The sequence below is a fragment of the Eubalaena glacialis genome, chromosome 12 (genome assembly GCF_028564815.1).
Source record: "Eubalaena glacialis isolate mEubGla1 chromosome 12, mEubGla1.1.hap2.+ XY, whole genome shotgun sequence".
In the NCBI taxonomy this organism is placed as follows: Eukaryota; Metazoa; Chordata; class Mammalia; order Artiodactyla; family Balaenidae; genus Eubalaena; species Eubalaena glacialis.
The window spans coordinates 72,781,225-72,801,916 of NC_083727.1; the positions used below are offsets into that span (position 1 = coordinate 72,781,225).

Here is a 20,692-nt window from a genome sequence, read left to right on the forward strand (position 1 = left end):
AAATATGTAAATTGTAACATCAATAACCTAAAATTGAGGTGGGAAGCAGTAAAAGTGTCAAGTTTAGTATGCTACTGAAGTTTTTATCAACTTAAAATAGGATGTTATAAATATATCACATTTTATGTAGGCCTCACGTTAACCACAAAGGAAAAAATCCTGTAATAGTTATCCAAAAGATTATGCTAAAGGAGTCAAAGCATACCACAACAAATCATTAATTCACAAAAGGAGACTGGAAATGTAAGAAGCAAGGATCTACAAGACAGTCAGAAAACAACAAAATAACAATAGTAAATTCTTATCTATCAATAATTCTCTTTAATTTAAATGGATTAAATTTTTCATTCAAAACAGTAGAATTGCTGAATGGATGAAAAACAAGATCCAAACAATATGCTACCTACAAGAGACACACTTTAGCTTTAAAAACACACGTAGACTGAGAATGAAGAGACAGAAAAAGATATTTCAAGCAAATGGTAACCAAAAGAAAGCAGGAGTAGCTGTAGTTATATCAGATAAAATAGAGTTTAAGCTAAAAATCACCAAAAGAGACAGTGAAGGTAATTATATAATGATAGAGGGCTCAATCCATCAGTAAGATATAACATGTAAATATTTATGCATCCTACATCAGAGCACCTAAATATATAAAACAAACACTAACAGAACTAAAAGGAGAAACAAACAGCAATACAGTAATAGTTGGGGACTTTAATATCCCACTCTCAACAATGGATATTTCATCCAGAAAATCAATAAGGAAACAGCAGGGTTTGAGTGATACTATAGAAAAAATGGATCTAACAGATATATACAATACCTCCCCCCCTCCAACAACAGCAGAATATACATTCTTATCAAGCACACAAGGAACATTTTCTAGGATAGATCACATGTTAGGCCACAAAACAAGTCTTGGTAAACTTAAGAAGACTGAAATCATAGCAAGTATCTTTTCTGACCTAAATGATGTGAAACTAAATATCAACAGGAGGAAAACTGGAAATGTGACATATACATAGAAACTAAACAACACACTCCTAAATAAACAATGGACCAGAGAAGAAATTGAAAGGAAAAAAAAAAAAAAAGTATCTTGAGATAAATGAAATGTGAAACACAACATACCACAAATAATGCAGTGCAGCAAAAGCATTTCTAAGAGGGAAGGTTATAGTGATAAATGCATGTTTCAAGAAAAAAGGTATCAAATTTTAAAACCTAACAACTTTATACCTCAAGGGACTAGAAAAAGAACAAACTAAGCCCAAAGTTAAAAGAAGGAAGGAAGTAAAGATTAGAGCAGAAATAAAGAACAAATAGAAAAGATTAACAAAACAAAGAGTTGGTTGTTTTAAAAGATAAACAAAATGGACAAACCTTTAGCTAGACTGAGGAAAGAAAAAGGGAGAGAACTCAAAATTATAAATGAAAGAGGGGACATTACAAATAATACCACAGAAGTACAACAGATCATAGGAAACTACTATAAAAATTAAATGTCAACAAACTGAACAACTTAGAGGAAATTGATAAATTGCTAGAAGCATACAATCTATTAAGGCTGAATCATTAAGAAATAGAAAATCCTGAAAAGAGCATGCTAGTAAGGAGATTGAATCAGTAATCAAAAGTCTCCCAACAAAGAAAATTCCAGGAACAGATGGCTTCACTGGTAAATTCTATCAAATTTTTAAAGAATTAATGTCAGTCCTTCTCAAACTTCCAAAAAGTAGAAGAGGAAGGAATACTCTCAAACTTATTTTACAGGCCAGCATTACCCTGATAACAAAGCCAGGTAAGGACACTACCAGAAAATAAAACAATAGACCAATTTCCCTGATGAATATAGATGCAACAATTCTCAAAAAAAAAAAAAAAAAAATAGAGACCTGCAAGCAGGCACCAAGCACTGCCCCCTGTCCTGGGAGTGCACGGGCTGCAGCCACCCCTAGGAGACCCCTGAGCAGGCACCAAGTGCTACCCACTGTCCCAGGAGTGCATGGGCTGCAGCCGCTCCTAGGAGACCCCTGAGCAGGTGCCAAGCACTGCCCCCTGTCCCAGGAGTGCATGGGCTGCAGCTGCCCCAGGAGACCCCTGAGCAGGCACCAAGTGCTGCCCCCACTGTCCAAGAAGCACGCAAGGGGGCCATGCATGCGCACCCCATATCAAGGGGATAATGGCCAGCATGCACTGAGGAAAGAGGCAGCAAGCATCCAATCTAAAGACAGCCCCTCAATTCTGGAGAAGATGGCAGAGTAGAAGGACTTGAGCTCACTTCCTCTCACGAAAACACCAAAATCATAACTAACTGCTGAACAACCATCAACAAAAAAGACTGGAACTTATCATAAAGATGTTTTTACATTCAAAGACAAAGAAGAAGCCACAATGAGACAGTAGGAGGGGCACTTTCATGACATAATAAAATCCCATACATACCAAGTGGATAACCCACAAACTGGAAGATCATTATTATCACAGAGGTTCTCCCACAGGAGTGAGAGTTCTGAGCCCCACGTCAGTCTCCCAAGCCTGAGGGTCTGGCATTGGGAGGAGGAACCCCCAGAGCATTTGGCTTTGAAGGCCAGCGGGACATGACTGCAGGAGCTCCACAGGACTGGGGGAAACAGACTCCACTCTTGGAGGGTGCACACAAGTTTTCCCAGCACAAAGCAGTAACTCCATAGGATCCTGGGCTAGACCTACCTGCGGGTCTTGTAGGGTCTCCTGGGGAGGCGGGGGTTGGCTGTGGCTCATTGGGGGGCAAGGACACTGGTGGCAGAGGCCCCAGGAACACTGATCAGCATGAGCTATCCCGGGGGTTGCCATTTTGGCACCAATTCCTGGCCCTAGCCAACACCCAACAGCCTGCAGGCTCCAGTGCTGAAATACCTCAGGCCAAAAAAACAGCAGATAGGAGCTTAGCCCCACCCATCAGCAGACAGGCTGCCTAAAGCCATACTGAGCTCACAGCCACCTCTAAACGAACAACTTGACGTGGCCCTGCCCACCAGAGGGACAAGATTGAGCTCTACCCACAAGTAGGCAGTCACCAGTCCCTCCCACCAGGAAGCCTGCACAAGCCCCTGGACCAGCCTCACCCACCAGGGGCAGACACCCAAAGCAAGAAGAACCACGATCCTGCAACCTGCGGAAAGGAGACCATAAACACAAAGTTACACAAAATGAGATGACAGAGAAATATGTTCCAGACAAAGGAACAAGTTAACTCACAAGAACAACTAAGTGAAATGGAGATAGGCAATCTACCTGAAAAAGAATTCAGAGTAATGATAGTAAACATGATCCAAGATCTCAGAAAAAGAATGGTGGCACAGACCGAGAAGATACAAGAAATGTTTAACAAAGAGCTAGAAGATTTAAAGAACAAACAGAGATGAACAGTACAATAAGTGAAATGAAAAATACACTAGTAGGAATCAATAGCAGAATAAATGAGGGAGAAGAACAAATAAGTGAGCTGGAAGACAGGATGGTGGAAATCACTGCTGTGGAACAGAATAAAGAAAGAAGAATGAAAAGAAATGAGGATAGTGTCAGAGACCTCTGGCACAACATTAAACACACCAACATTTGCATTATAGGGGTCTCAGAAGGAGGAGAGAGAGAAAGGGCCTGAGAAAATATTTGAAGAGATTATAGCCAAAAACTTTCCTAACATGAGAAAGGAAACACTCAAGTCCAGGAAGTACAGTAGAGTCCCATGCAGGATAAACCCAAGGAGGAACACACCAAGACACATATTAATCAAACTGACAAAAATTAAAGACAAAGAAAAAATATTAAAAGCAACAAGGGAAAAGCAACAAATAACATACAAGGGAACTCCCATAAGGTTATCAGCTGATTTTTCAGCAGAAACTCTGCAGGCCACGAGGGAGTGGCACCATATATTTAAAGTGATGAAAGGGAGAAACCTACAACCAAGAATACTCTACCCAGTAGGGCTCTCATTTAGAGTCAGCGGAGAAATCAAAAGCTTTACAGACAAGCAAAAGCTAAGAGAATTCAGCACCACCAAACCAGCTTTACAACAAATACTAAAGGAACTTATCTAGGCAGAAAAGAAAAGGCCCCAACCAGAAACAAGAAAATTACAAATGGGAAAGCTCACCAGTAAAGGCAAATATAAGTAAAGGTAGGAAATCATCCACACACAAATATGATATCAGAACCAGCAGTTGTGAGAAGAGGAGAGTACAAATTCAGGATATTAGAAATGTATTTGCAATTAAGAAACCAGCAACTTAAAACAATCTTGTATATGTATAGACTGCTATATCAAAACCTCATAGTAACTGCAAACCAAAAGTCTACAATAGATACACACACAAAAAGGAAAAGCAATCCAAAGACAACACTAAAGATAGTCATCAAATCACAAGAAAAGAGAACAAAAGAGGAAGGGAAGAAAAAAGGCCTACAAAAACAAATCCAAAACAATTAACAAAATGGTAATAAGAACATACATATTAATAATTACCTTAAATATAAATGGATTAAATGCTCCAACCAAAAGACATAGACTGGCTGAATGGATACAAAATCAAGACCCATATATATGCTGTCTACAGAAGACCCACTTCAGATGTAGGGACTCATACAGACTGAAAGTGAGGGGATGGAAAAAGTATTCCATGCACATGGAAATCAAAAGAAAGCTGAAGTAGCAATACTTATATGAGACAGAATAGACTTTAAAATAAAGACTTAGCAGAGACAAAAAGGACACTACATAATGATCAAGAGATCAATCCAAGAAGAAGATATAACAATTGTAAATATATATGCACCCAACATAGGAGCACCTCAACATATAAGGCTAACAACCATAAAAAGGGAAATTGACAATAACACAATAATAGTGGGGGACTTTAACACCTCACTTTTCATCAATGGACAAATCATCCAGACAGACTATCAATACGGAAACACAGGCCTTAAATGACACATTAGACCAGAAGGACTTAATTGATATTTACATTATTAACATTCCGTCAGTAAGCAGCAGAATATACTTTCTTCTCAAGTGCACGTGGAACATTCTCCAGGATAGATCACATCTTGGGTCATAAATCAAGCCTTGGTAAATTTAAGAAAACTGAAATCATACCAAGCATCTTTTCCAACCACAATGCTATGAGATTAGAAATCAAATACAGGGAAAAATTGTGAAAAACACAGACATGTGGAAGCTAAACAACCAGTGGATCACTGAAGAAGTCAAAGAGAAAATCAAAAAATAGAGACAAATGAAAACGAAAGCACAACGATCCAAAACCTATGGGATGCAACAAAAGCAGTTCTAAGAGGGAAGTTTATAGCAATACAGTCTTACCTCAGGAAACAAGAAAAATGTCAAATATACAACCTAACCTTACACCTAAAGCAACTAGAGAAGAACAAATCCCAAAGGAAAGAAATTGTAAAGATCAGAACAGAAATAAATGAAATAGAGATGAAGAAAACAATAGAAAAGATCAATGAAACTAAAAGCTGGTTCTTTGAAAAGGTAAACAAAATTGATAAACCTTTAGCCAGACTCATCAAGAAAAAAAGGGAGAGGGCTCAAATCAATAAAATCAATAAAATAAGAAATGAAAAGGAGAAGTTACAGTGGACACCAGAGAAATACAAAGGATCATAAGAGACTACTACAAACAACTGTATGCCAATAAAATGGACAACCTAGAAGAAATGGACAAATTCTTAGAAAGGCACAAGCTTCCAAGACTGAACCAGGAAAAATAGAAAATATGAACAGACCAATCACAAGTACTGAAACAGTGATTTAAAAACTTTCAAAAATTGGGAGTTTGGAATTGACATGTACACACTGCTATGTTTAAAATGGATAACCAACAAGGACCTACTGTATAGCACAGGGAACTCTGCTCAATATTCTGTAATAACCTAAGTGGGAAAAGAATTTCAAAAAGAATAGATTCATGTATATGTATAACTGAATCACTTTGCTGTATACCTGAAACTAACACAACATTGTTAATCAACTATACTCCAATATAAAATAAAAATTTTTTTAAAAAAGAAAAGAAAAACTAGACTTTGGTTTTAAATGATTGCACATTGTATGGATGTACATAATTTATCTAATTTCTTTTTGGAATGTATTATTCTCATTCATTAAAAAAAATTATAGTTGTAAACCATGCTTTGATCACACACTTTCACTTAAGTCTTTACACAGTTGTGTGACCTTCCCCTTAGGATCAATTCCTAGAAGTTGAATTGCTGGGATAAAGAGTCAATACATTTTTAAGATGTTTGCTGTGTGTGCCATTTTGTCCTTTAAAAACCAATATAATGTATAGGATTATTTCTCATATCCTTTTGCTTATATTAAGTGGTATTATCTTTCCTTAAAATTTGTTAATCTGATAGATGAAAATATTGTCCTATTTCAATTTGCAGTTCTTTGATTAATAGTGAAGTAGAAAATTGTCACATTTGTGGACAGTTCATTTTTTTCTCTAACTTGCTAATTTGTGTCCTTCGACATTTTTCTCTTGGGTCTTTTTCTTTCTGATTTGTAAGAATTCTGTGTATTTTTAGAATACTGATTCCTTCCTGTCAATATTAATGGTATATTAATGGGCCAAATTATCCATTTTATTGTACCTTAAAGGTTTAATTTTCTCTTCAGAACTCTTCCATAGCAAAAAAACAAAAACACAAAAAACTTCCAACAAACAAAAGTCCAGAACCAGATGGCTTCACAGGCGAATTCTATTAAACATTTAGAGAAGAGTTAACACCCATCCTTCTGAAACTCTTCCAAAAACGTACAGAGGAAGGAACACTCCCAAGCTCATTCTTTGAGGCCACCATCACCCTGATACCACAAAAAAAGAAAATTACAGGTCAATATCACTGATGAACATAGATGCAAAAATCCTCAACAAAATACTAGCAAACCGAATCCCACAATGCATTAAAAGGATCATACACCATGATCAAGTGGGATTTATCCCAGGGATGCAGGTATTCTTCAATATCCTCAAATCATTCAGTGTGATACACCACATTAACAAAGTGAAGAATAAAAACCATATGATTATCTCAATAGATGCAGAAAAAGCTTTTGACAAAATTCAACACCCATTTATGATAAAAACTCTCCAGAAAATGGGCATAGAGGGAACTTACCTCAGCATAATGAAGGCCACAGCTAATATCATTCTCAATAGTGAAAATCTGAAAGCATTCCCTCTAAGATCAGGAACAAGATGAGGATGCCCACTCTCACCACTGTTATTCAAATAGTTTTGGAAGTCCTAGCCATGGCAATCAGAGAAGAAAAAGAATTAAAAGGAATACAAATTGGAAAAGAAGAAGTAAAACTGTCACTGTTTGCAGATGACATGATACTATACAGACAAAATCCTAAAGATGCTACCAGAAAACTACTAGAACTAATCAATGAATTTGGTAAAGTTGCAGGATACAAAATTAATACACAGAAATCTCTTGCATTCCTATACACTAACAATGAAAGATCAGAAAGAGAAATTAAGGAAACAATCAAATTTACCATCACATCAAAAAGAATAAAATACATAGGAAGAAACCTACCTAAGGAGACAAAAGACCTGTACTCTGAAAACTATAAGATGCTGATGAAAGAAATTGAAGATGATACAACCAGCTGGAAAGATATACCATGTTCTTGGATTGGAAGAATCAATACTGTCAAAATAACTATACTACTCAAGGTAATCTACAGATTCATTGCAATCCCTGTCAAATAAACGCATTATCAAAATGCGTTTTTCACAGAACTAGAACGAAAACTTTTTAAATTTGTATGGAAACACAAAAGACCTCAAATAACCAAAACAATCTTGAGAAAGAAGAACAGAGCTAGAGGAATCATGCTCCCTGACTTCAGACTATACAACAAAGCTACAGTCATCAAAACAATGTGGTATTGGCACAAAAACAGACATAGATCAATGGAACAGGATGGAAAGCCCAGAAATAAACCCACACACATGTGGTCAATTAATCTATGACAATGGAGGCAAGAATATACCATGGAGAAAAGAAAGTTTCTTCAATAAGTGGTGCTGGGAAAACCGGACAGCTACATGCAAAAGAATGAAATTAGAACATTCTCTAACACCATATACAAAAGTAAACTCAAAATGAATTAAAGACCTAAATGTAAGACCAGATACTATAAACCTCTAGAGGAAAACATAGGCAGAACTCTCTGTGACATGAATTGCAGCAATGCCTTTTTGAATCTGTCTCCTAGAATAATGGAAATAAAAACAAACATAAAAAAATAGGACCTAATTAAACTTAAAAGCTTTTGCACAGCCAAGGAAACCATAAACAAAACAAAAAGACAACCCACAGAATGGGAGAAAATATTTGCAAACGAAGTGACCGGCAAGGGATTAATCTCCAAAATATACAAACAGGTTATGCAGCTCTATATCAAAAAAAACACCAACAACCCAATTTAAAAAAATGGACAGAAGATCTAAATAGACAAAGAAGACATACAGATGGCCAAAAAGCACACGAAAGGATGCTCAACATGAGAAATGCCAATCAAAACTACAATGACGTATCACCTCACACCAGTCAGAAAGGCCATCATCAAAAAGTCTATGAACAATAAATGCCGGAGAGGATGTGAAGAAAAGGGGACAGGACCCTCCTACACTGTTGGTGGGAATGTAAATTGGTACAATCACTCTGGAGAACAGTATGGAGGTTCCTTAAAAAACTAAAAATAGAGTTATCATATGACCCAGCAATCCCACTGCTGGGCATATATCCAGAGAAAACTGTAATTCGAAAAGATACATGCAGCCCAGTGTTCATAGCAGCACTATTTACAATAGCCAAGACATGGAAGCAACCTTAATCTCCATTGACAGCGGAATGGATAAAGAAGTCGTGATACATATATATATGTAGTGGAATATTACTCAGCCATAAAAAAGAACAAAATAATACCATTTGTAGCAACATGGATGGACCTAGAGATTATCAGACTAAGTGAAATGAGTCACGCAAAGACAAATATCATATATCACTCATGTGGAATCTAATTTTTTTTAAAAATGATACAAATGAACTTACTTACAAAACAGAAACAGACTCACAGATTTCAAAAAACAAACTTATGGTTACCAAAGGGGAAATGTGTTGGGGAGGGGTAAATTAGGAGTTTGGGATTAACATATACACACTACTATATATAAAATAGATAACAACAAGGACCTATTGTATAGCACAGGGAGCTCTACTCAATATTCTGTAATAACCTATATGGGAAAAGAATCTGAAAAAAAAAGAATATATGTATAAATATATAAATGAATCACTTTGCTGTACACCTGAAACTAACACAACATTGTAAATCAACTATACTCCAATAAAGTTAAAAAAATAACAAAGGAACAGTGAAGTCAAAAGGCTGCTGTAGCAGCATATATAGTGAAACCTTTGCATCTTCTAGTGGAGACTTATTTCCTAGATTAACAGTACAGATGCTTGTAAGAAGCTACAGGGTAATGTTTTTTGGTTTTGTGGGTTTTTTTCAGAAGTGAAATTACAGAACAAATTTAATGCTTGTAGCACTTGTGAAAGGGACCTTTTAAACCTGTGTTTTTCCTTTCTATTTGGAAGCTGCTCTCAGCTCTGAGTTCTATTATAATGAATATGAGGGGAAGCCTTCATGACCCACCTACACCAAGGCATACTTATACTACCAATATTACCACTGTCAATGTATAGAAGATGACCGTATCAGGATATAATTATTTCCAAAAAGGCATATATTCCTTGTTTAAAAAAAAAATTAGCAAACCAAATTCAACAGCACATTAAAAGGATCATACACCATGATCAAGTGAGATTCATTCCTGGGATGTAAGGATGGTTTAGCATATGCAAATCAATAAATGTGATACACCACATTAACTGAATGAAAGATAAAAATCATATGATCATCTCAATCAGTGTAGAAAGAACATATGACAATATTAAACACTCATTCATGATAAAAAAAAAAGTCTTAACAAATTAGGTATAAAATGAATGTACCTCAACATAATAAAGGCCATAGATAACAAGACCACAGCTAACATCATACTCAGTGGTGAGAGGCTGGAAGCTTTTCTGCTAAGATCAGGAACAAGAAAAGAATGCTCACGCTCACCACTTTTATTCAGCATAGTACTAGAAGCCTTAGCCAGAGGAATCAGTCAAGAAAAATAAAGGCATCAGAATTGGAAAGGGTGAAATAAAATTGTCTCTGTGAATGACATTATTTTATATATAGAAAATCCTAAAGACTCCGCCTAAAAACCGCTGGTCAACAAATTCAGTAAATCTGCAGGATACCAAAATCAGTATACAAAAATCAGTAATGTTTCTATATACTAACAACAAATTATCCGAAAAATAAAACAATTCTATTTACAGTAATATCAAAAACAGTAAAATCTTGGAAATAAATTTATCTAAGGAGATAAAAGATCTGTACACTGATAACTATAAGACATTGATAAAAGAAATTGAAGAAGACACAAATAGAAAGGTATTCAATGTTCATGGATTAGAAGAAGTGATACTGTTAAAATGTCCAAAGCCATCTACAGATTCACAACAATCCCTGTCAAGATTCCAATGGCATTTTTTACAGTAATAGAAAAAACAATCTGAAATTTGTATGGAACCACAAAAGACCACAAATAACCAAAGCAATCCTAAGAAAGAAGAACAAAGCCTGAAGCATCTCATTTCCTAATCTCAAACTATATTATACAAATACATAGCTGTAGTAATCAAAACAGTATGGTCCGAACAACCCAATCCAAAAATGGGCAGAAGACCTAAATAGACATTTCTCCAAAGAAGATATACAGATTGCCAACAGACACATGAAAGAATGCTCAACATCATTAATCATTAGAGAAATGCAAATCAAAACTACAATGAGGTATCATCTCACACCGGTCAGAATGGCCATCATCAAAAAATCTAGAAACAATAAATGCTGGAGAGGGTGTGGAGAAAAGGGAACACTCTTGCACTGTTGGTGGGAATGTAAATTGATACAGCCACTATGGAGAACAGTATGGAGGTTCCTTAAAAAACTAAAAATAGAACTACCATACGACCCAGCAATCCCACTACTGGGCATATACCCTGAGAAACCCATAATTCAGAAAGAGTCATGTACCAAAATATTCATTGCCGCTCTGTTTACAATAGCCAGGACATGGAAGCAACCTAGGTGTCCATCATCGGATGAATGGATAAAGAAGATGTGGCACATATATACAATGGAATATTACTCAGCCATAAAAAGAAATGAAATGGAGGTGTTTGTAATGAGGTGGATGGAGTTAGAGTCTGTCATACAGAGTGAAGTAAGTCAGAAAGAGAAAAAGAAATACAGTATGCTAACACATATATATGGAATCTAAGGGAAAAAAAAAAGGTCATGAAGAACCTAGTGGCAAGATGGGAATAAAGACACAGACCTACTAGAGCATGGACTTGAGGATATGGGGAGGGGGAGGGGTGAGATGTGACAGGGTGAGAGAGTGTCATGGACATATATACACTACCAAATGTAAAATAGATAGATAGTGGGAAGCAACTGCATAGCACAGGGAGATCAGCTCGGTGCTTTGTGACCACCTAGAGGGGTGGGATAGGGAGGGTGGGAGGGAGGGAGATGCAAGAGGGAAGAGATATGGGAACATATGTATATGTATAACTGATCCACTTTGTTATAAAGCAGAAGCTAACACACCATTGTAAAGCAATTATACTTCAATAAAGATGTTTTAAAAAAAAAAAACAAAAAAAACAAAAAAAAAACAGTATGGTCCTGGCATTAAAAATAGACACACAGACCAATGGAATCAAATCAAGAACCCAGAAATAAATCCATGTGTACATATTTGATAAGGGAGCCAGGAATACTCTTTGGACAAAAGACAGTTTCTTCTATAAATGGTTGTGGGAAAATTTGATATTCACATGCAAAAGACTGAAACTAGACCCTTACCTTACACCACACACAAAAATTAATTCTAAATGGATTAGAGACTTAAATGTAAGACCAGAAACCATAAAATTCCTAGAAAATAAAATATAGGGGGAACATTCCCTGACATGTCTTGGCATAGATCCTTTTTGGATATGACACCTGAAACACAAGCAGTGAAATAAACAATAAACAAATGGGACTACATCAAACTAAAAAAACCTGCACAACCAAAGAAATAATCAACATGATGAAAAGGCAACCTATGAAGTGGGAGAAAATATTTGGAAACCACACATCTGATAAGGAGCTAATATCCAAAATATTCAAGGGACTCACACAACTCAAGAGCAAAAAAAAAAAAAAAAAAAAAATTTAAAAATGGGTAAAGGACCTGAATAGACATTATTACAAAGAAGATATTTAAATGGCCAACAGCTACATCAAAAGGTGTTCAACATCACTAATCATTAGGGAAATTCAAGTCAACCCCACAGTGAGCTATATCAAAAAGAATGGCTATTATCAAAAACACAAAAGTAACAAGTATTGATGAGGATGTGGAGAAAAAGGAACCCATGTGCACTGTTGGTGAGACTGTAAATTGGTGCAGCCAGTGCTCGTTGAAGCATTATTTACATCAGCCAAGACATGGAAATAATGTTAAGTGTCCATCAGTGGGTGAATGGGTAAAGAAAATGTGATATATATACATACAATGGAATGGTATTCAGCCATAAAAAAAAAAAAAAAACCCTGCCACTTGCAACAACATGGATGGACCTTGAGGGCCTTTATGCTAAGTCAGACAGAGAAATACAGATTCTATGTAATCTTACATGTGTACTCTAAACAACCCCAAACACACTGAAACAAAGATCAGATTGGCAGTTGCCAGAGGCAGGGTGCGGGGGAATTGGGGGAATTGGGGGAAGGTGGTCAGAAGGTTAAAACTTCCAGTACAAGATTTTGAAACTTATGTGAGGTGACAGATGTTAACTAAACTTACTGTGGTAGTCATTTCACAGTCTTTACGTATGTCACATCACTACACTGTATACCTTAAACTTATACGTTATGTTAGTTATGGTTAAATGCCAAATTTCAATATATAATAGACATCCAAAATTTTCAAAATATAATGTTTAAAATTTAGAATTGAAAATTCATACAGCATTTTGTATTCCGCTTAACTCAAGCACGTGTTTATACAGTATTTCTGAAATTCTTTTATTTTAGAATTACGAAGTTACTCTGTAGCCAGGCAGAATTATAAATAAAAATTTTACTGCAGAGGTTCAGCGGGTGTAATGTTTGGCAACATTATTGGCTTTGTTGCCCTAACTAGTTGTTTTTGTATGTCTAGCTTTCTGTGGTTTGAAGTGCCTGTGACTGATTCCCTTATGATGAGGTATTTTGAAATTATAAGAACAGTATTATAAGTTACTGGACAAGGTACACTCATTTCACAGTTGAAAAAAATTGACCCACATAAGCAAGGCAGTCTAGTGTGGTAGTTAAGAGCAGGGACTCTGGGGCCACCCTGCCTGGGTGTGAATCGTGACTCTGCCTGCAACGGGTTCTGTGTGGATCTAGGGCAGATTAATTTTTTGTTTATTTGTGCCTCTCTTTCCCTAGCTGTTAAATGGGGGTGAATATGTAGAATATCTCCTAGTGTGTTGACAAGATTAAATAACATATGTAAAATGCTTAAAGCCAAGCCTGGCACATGATAGATGTATGTGCTTTTATCTTATATAATTCCTGCTGCTACAATGTATGGTTCATTAATGACATGTGTTGCATTAAAACTGTGTTGATTGCATCCCAAGTATTGTTCTTAAGAACAGCATTATAGGGACTTCCCTGGTGGTGCAGTGGTTAAGAATCCACCTGCCAATTCAGGGGACATGGGTTCGAGCCCTGGTCCAGGAAGACCCCACATGCCGTGGAGCAACTAAGCCCGTGCGCCACAACTACTGAGCTTGTGCTCTCGAGCCCGCAAGCCACAACTACTGAGCCCACATGCCGCAACTAGACCAAGCCCGCGTGCAGCAACGAAGACCCAATGCAGCCAAAAATTAAATTAAATTTAAAAAAAAATTCTTAAAAAAAAAACAGAAACAGCATTTTGGGGATGTTTGGATTCATTCCAAGGTATTAGATGCTTTAAATGGTACCCTTCCCCCCCTCCCCCCACCATGGCTTAAAAGAAAAAGACTTTAAACTCCATAACTCCCTATCAGAATTAGATATTAAAATTCCCACTTACTCTTCACTTGCAAGCCTGTTTATTGACCCAGCGGGGCCCGTTAGGTAACTCTCCCCTCCCTCTGCCTCCCTCCCCTCTGATATATAGGTCACAGGTTTACCATCGTCAGCATTGTCCCACTTGAGCTCTTTGAGGCTATTAGAGGTTCTTCACCCACACTATGAACTCTAAAGTAATGAGGCATTTTTTAATTTGCAGATAATACAGCAGACACACCAAGTAGTAGAAACCGAGCAAAACAAAGAAATTGAGAAATGGAAAAGACTTGCACAGCTGAAGAATCGTGAGCTGGACAAGTTCCGCACGGAGTTAGACTCGATTTTGGATGTTCTCCGAGAGCTGCACCGGCAGGGGCTGGTCATGCCAGTTGCTTTGGCAGAAGAAGTGAACGCACCAGAGTATTACTAGAAACTCGCATGTCACGTGACCTCACAGAAAGGCCTGAAGATGGACGGTGGATGGGATCTCTGTCAAGAGGCTTTTGAAAAAAGTGTTACAGTATGTTGCCAGGTCACAAAAGCAACATTTCAAAATAAATTACCCTTTACCAATTAGAAACAAAAAGAGCAGCATTAATGCTGTATTTTACTGAAAATCATTAACCAGTCACATTTTAAATAATTTATGGACAAGTCCCTTTTTGTCAGGTGATTAGAACGAGTGAGATTTATTGCAAAAGGTCTCACTTACACGCTAGATATGCAAAGAAAACTAAGTTGCAAATACTTTGCCATCATTGACTAAGTGTGTATTCTTAATTCCTGGCCAGAAGCACAGCTCCTTTTTCCCACAGACACACTGGGAGGAATGTGAGCACAGAGGCTCGGACAGTCACCAGAGTAGTGCCGCTTCCGTGATCATTTTGATGAGAGTTGTAACTTCTGTACAAGTAGACAGGGAGTGAACTCTCGTGTTCTCCCAGATTTCCACTCCTACCTCTAGGTGCCTCATTTTGCACCTGATATAAAAGTGCAAAATATATTGCACAAGTAATAGGGGAATTTGATTTATTCACTGTTTGTTTTAATCTTTCATGCTACATGTCTTAAATGTCAGTCCCTTTTTTGTAACTTTAAGGTTATAAACAGAATATAGCATTTTCACTTCATTTAAAAAGTAAATACATGTTCACTAGAAAAAATTAAAAGCATGCATAAAGGTAGCCAGATTATTCTTTTATTTTACAATTTCATTTCCAAAAGCAGATAGTGGGCATACAAGATAACTGGTAAGTTAAAGCTGTAGCTACTTTGTTTTCAAATGTTCTGGCCCAGTGCTGTCCAGTAGAAGGATCGTGTGAGCCACATGTAATTTTAAATTTTCTAGTAGCCACATTTAAAAAGATAAAAAGAAACAAATGAAGTTAATTTTGGTAATTAATGTAATATATCTAAAATAACAATATAAAAATTGGGTTCTTACATTCTTTTTTTCATACTAAGTCCCCAAAATCTGGCAAGTTTTCCATTTATAGCACATCTCAGTTTGGACCAGCACATTCCAAGTGCTCAATAACTACATGCCAGCAAGTGCAGTTCTAGAATAATCATTACAAAGTGAAATGCTTTATAAAGGACAGTTGAAATAAATCTTAGTGAAATTATAGGTAGCAAATGTGAAATGTGGAAATTAAAGGAATGCAATTAATGTCCAGAATTTTTAATGTCCTTTTCCTAAGAGGGTAGAAAGCATTAATTATAGATTGTTGTTTTTTATGTGAAAGAATTTTAAGTTATAATAAACTATTTTGGTTATTATTTGAGTGTGCTTTTGTCTATTTTTTTATCTGCAAACCTGCTAATTTATAACTACACCCTGCCCCCGTTTGTCTTTTTGACTATCCATGGGCCATTCATTCTAAGCACAAACATAGCCGATTCTGAAACACAAGAAGTACAGACATTAAACATTATCACTTACAGAGAAAGTACATCCTATTTTGATGAGGACTCCATATTCTATTTTGGAATAAGCTGTGCACATGGCACAGCTTCAATTTTACTTACAGAGTAAAGGTCCATACATACTATCAGAACTATTAGTTACAACTAGAAACCTCGGGGACCATACCCCATCCCTTAGTTATTGCACTGAGGGTCTAGGATGAGAACACAGAAGGTGGACACATTTAGGCCATCTTGAAAAGGAAGGCTTTTATGAAGATTCAAACTCCAGAAATTATCAGTCCTCTTCTGCCACTTCCATCTCCCTCACAATGTCGTAGGACACCTGCATCCACAGGCCTTCCCTTCAGGAACCTGGTCAAGATACCTGGTTACTGCTGTCACCACTGCTTTTGTGCAGAGAGATTTCTGATTGGATCTTTTGTGAGCCCACAGCGTTCCATAACTAGTATCTACCCATCAACCCTCAGAAATCCAGGCTTTAGTATTAGGGTCCCATTCTATATTAGAAAAATCCTAAATTTGTGACTAAATGCTAAGAAGATGGAAACATCTATTCCTCTTTCCCACTCATACTTCCTAAGGGCTCTAATTGGGTAGGTCTAACATCTGCAGGCATGTTATATAACAGGTAAACTTACTTGGAATTGGACACTTTGTAGTTACATAACTATTCAATGGCCTCCTACTTTGAGGAGCCCCTTAGCAATGGTTGAAAGAGTGAAGTTTGAAAGTTTTCTAATCCCAGTTACGGATAATTCTACTTTACTATTTGAACCTGTTAATTATAGCCTTTTTCAGTTTCTGTCGAAGAGTCTTTAATGAAAAGCACATGTATTCCTTCTCAGCACCTGTCCAGCTTGGTAAGGAATTAGTTCCTAGCCCAAATTAACCTATTTCCTCCCCTCTAAACCAAAGTAAGTCCAGTTTTCTCTCCAGGTTTGCTGAAAGCTTCCATCACCACTACTTAAATAGTGCAAATGGGGAAAAATTTTTCCCACCAACACCTACTCTCTAGGATTGTTGTAAGAAATCAGTTTGAAGGGCAGTATTAATCTCAGAGGAAAGGGGGAGAGGCACCAAGTTCCACTAGTAGAGTAAAATGGGTTGTTAGTAAATTCAGTAACAAGAGACGAGACTTTGTGGAAAAGGGAACAAAAAACGGGGGTGGGGTGGGGGGGTGCGATAATTGTACCAGGTGTGCATCCTTGGAGCACAAAAGCGAAGAGGCAGGAACACGGCAGGAGTCTGGTCCAGTGGCGCTAGTCTCAGTAAGCTTGCCCTGCTCTTCAACTCCTGGTTGCCTGCCAATGGTCCCCACCTTAGGGTATTGATATTACAATGAGAAAGTCCTGATGCAGAGGACAGATCATAGAATTGTACATGGTCTGTGTAACTCCTTGGAGAAGGGTCTAGAAGGTACTTGGGGGAAGGATTTGTGAGGCAGGCCAAAGTGAAGTCATTAGAGAAGGACTGTTGACAAAAGGGTTAAGTTGAGCCTGCTCATTGGAGAAGCCTGAGTGGAATGAAGCATCTTGGTTTTTTCTCCCACCAGCCCCAGGCAGTGTCAGTGATCAAAGATATTTGCATGCCCATGTCTTAGCTGTTCTGCTCATTTTCAAGGCCACGTGCAAGGAACCCTAATGAGATCAGGCAGGTGCTCACTCCCCTGGCGTGGGGTCAGAGCCTTCATAGCAGCCTAGTCCCTCATACATAGCAGGGGCTTAATAAATTTATCACCTTCTCTTGTCCTTTGACCTCCATCTACATACAACCCTCTGCTCCCTCCAATCCCCAGAGATCATATCTACTCTCATACTCCTGGTACAGCCACCACTACCAGCAGGGTAACATTGGGTCTGATCCCTTCCTTTCATTTCTCCTGAGTGCCAGCCCCTGTTCCTAATTCCTGCCGGAATTACCCACTGTTCTCATAAAAGTCTTCATGTTGGAAACCAGCTGCCCACTCCCCTGAGTTGCAGCATTCTCCAGTGAGTTCCAAACTCTAAGGCATTCTTGACCATTTTCATCAATCTGGGATGCTGTAACAAATTACCATAGATAGGGTGGCTTAGACAATGAATTCTGGAGGCTGAGAAGTCCGAGATCAAGGTAGCTGGGTGAGGGTTTGCTTCCTGGCTGTCTCCTCATTGTATTCTCACATGGCAGAGAGGAGAGAGAAGCAAGATCTCTTGGGACCTTTATAAGGGCACTAATCCCGTTTGGGAGGGCTCTACTCTCACGACCACATTTAAACCTAATTACCTCCCAGAGGCCCCGCCTCTTAATGCCATCACACTGGGGAAGAGGTTTCAACAGATGAATTTTGAGGGGACACAAACATTCAGTCCATACATTGAGTAACTTTTCCCGACATGGAGTCATCAAACCTGTAGCCAATTTCTTCAAAATAATGCTTATATCAATGTCCTTTTCCATTCCCATATCCACCACCACTGAAGCCCTGTCACCATTTTACTCCTTATTTTTCTGGTAGAGGTTTAATTGATTCCTCTGCCCCAGTGTTCTCCGCACTCCAAATAGTCTGCCAAACAGCACTGCCAGCTCTGCTTGAGCATTTCCCCTTCCCACTTCACTCTGTTGCTTTTTAGGTGTAAATGTCCGAATCCTTACCCCGGCCTCCCTCTCCATCAGACTTCTAATCTCGTACACAAATCCTCCCTATGTTACTACTATTTGTACTACTGTAACAAATTTCCACAAATTTAATGGCTTAAACCAGCACAGATTTATCACCTTACAGTTCCGGAGGTCAGAGGTCCAACACAGTTCTCACCGGCCTAAAAGCAGGGTGCGTTCCTTCTGGAGGTTCTAGGAGAGAATGTTTCCTTGCCGTTTCCAGTTTCCAGAGCCCACCCATATCCCTTGGCTTTTGCCCTCCACTTCATCTTCACCGCCAGCAAGCTTGCATCTCTCTGAACGTTCTTCTGCGGTTACATCCCCTTCTGACTCTAAAAGCAGCTGGGAAGTGTTCGCTTTTAAGGACCCACGTGATTAGCTTGGGCCCACCTGGATAATCCAGGCTACTCTTCCCATGGCCTCCTCTCAGGATCCCCTTTTCCCATCACACTCAGGTATTATGTTGATGTTACGCTCACCTCGGGTAATGTTTCCTCTTGTGAGCAATGTAAGGGTCGAGACACTTAAGAATGGCTTTTTTGTTTTTCTCCCTTAGTCTTTCCACATTCGTTACACCTGGTGAGATTATATGACTTCTGTTTATTTGCAGCCGAGCACTGATCTTTTTTAAAGGATCACATGTTTAAAAGGCTAATAGACAATTTATTAGAAGGTATAAATCCTCTTAGATTTTTGTCCTAAAATATCTGTAGTCCCTTTTGCCGTGTACAGGAACATTTTCACAGCTGGCCACCTTGTGGAGGAGGGAGGGGCATTATTTTGCCCACCACACTCCCCTCATTCACATCAATGTGCTGATCTTCTAACCGAGCCACCTATACTCCCACCTCTGCTCACTTCCTCCTCCTTTCCACTGGCCATCTCACTCCCACCACTTCCTTTGTTCACGTCCATATCAGGATTTCATGATCAAATCCTCTCTAAATGGAACTTGTATCCTGCATCTAATGTCTTATCACTGTTCTCATTATATACGCACACAATCACACACATACATCCCCTACCCATCTCTTTATTTTCCTAGAATCTCCTAGAGGAATCAGTTCCATAATGACGATGATGATGATATTGACAATGATTGCAGGGGCCTCTCAAGGACTCTGATAAAGAGGGAATTATTTTAAGGCTGCCACAGAAACAGGCTTAACTGCTATAGTTTTTAATGGAATCAACTAATAGTTCAGCATTTAAAAAATTTTTTATATCACTGTACTTAAGATTTTAATGTGAATTTTCTTTAGCCACTAACCAAGATTTTACTTTAGGACAAAACTCTAAGAGGATTTCTATCTTCCAACTAATTGTCTGCTAGCCTTTTAAACATGTGATCCTTTAAAAAATGATTAGTGCTGGGCTGCATATAAACAGGATTCATATGATCTCACCAGATGTAACGAACGTGGGAAGGCTAAGGAAGAAAACAAAAAGCCATTCTTAAGTGTCTTGAACCTTACATTGCTCACAGGAGAAAACATTACCCAAGGTGAGTGTCACATCAACATAAGGCCTAAGCGTGATGGGAAAGCTGATTTCCGCAATCATACAGTCATGCAGCTAATTTGTTAGGTGCTAATAAAACAATTTCCTCATTGTACTTGTTCCTAATCAATATGGAACAGTTTAGGCTCTACAAAAAGCAGGCTAAACATTTTCCCCTGCTGCCGGATCTCTGGGTTGAATGTCCCCATAAGAAGGACATGATTATACTTCATACAGAAACTCTTCCTGAGAAATAATAAGCTTTTAGAGGGCATAACTGCAGTTCCCCCAGTGGAGGGCTAGAGT

The 20,692-nt window shown here is 38.1% G+C and overlaps 1 protein-coding gene across 2 annotated transcripts in view; it reads left to right on the top strand.

Annotated features, from left to right (window-relative positions):
• CEP162 (centrosomal protein 162) overlaps positions 1–14,972 on the top strand; it is a 94,234-nt gene extending 79,262 nt beyond the window's left edge. For both annotated transcript variants that reach the window (XM_061206869.1, XM_061206870.1), the window contains one exon: positions 14,541–14,972. In XM_061206869.1, coding sequence (XP_061062852.1) covers positions 14,541–14,750 — 210 coding nt within the window. In that variant the 3' untranslated portion in view covers positions 14,751–14,972. The remainder of the gene's footprint in view (positions 1–14,540) is intronic.
• Positions 14,973–20,692: the final 5,720 nt, after the last annotated feature.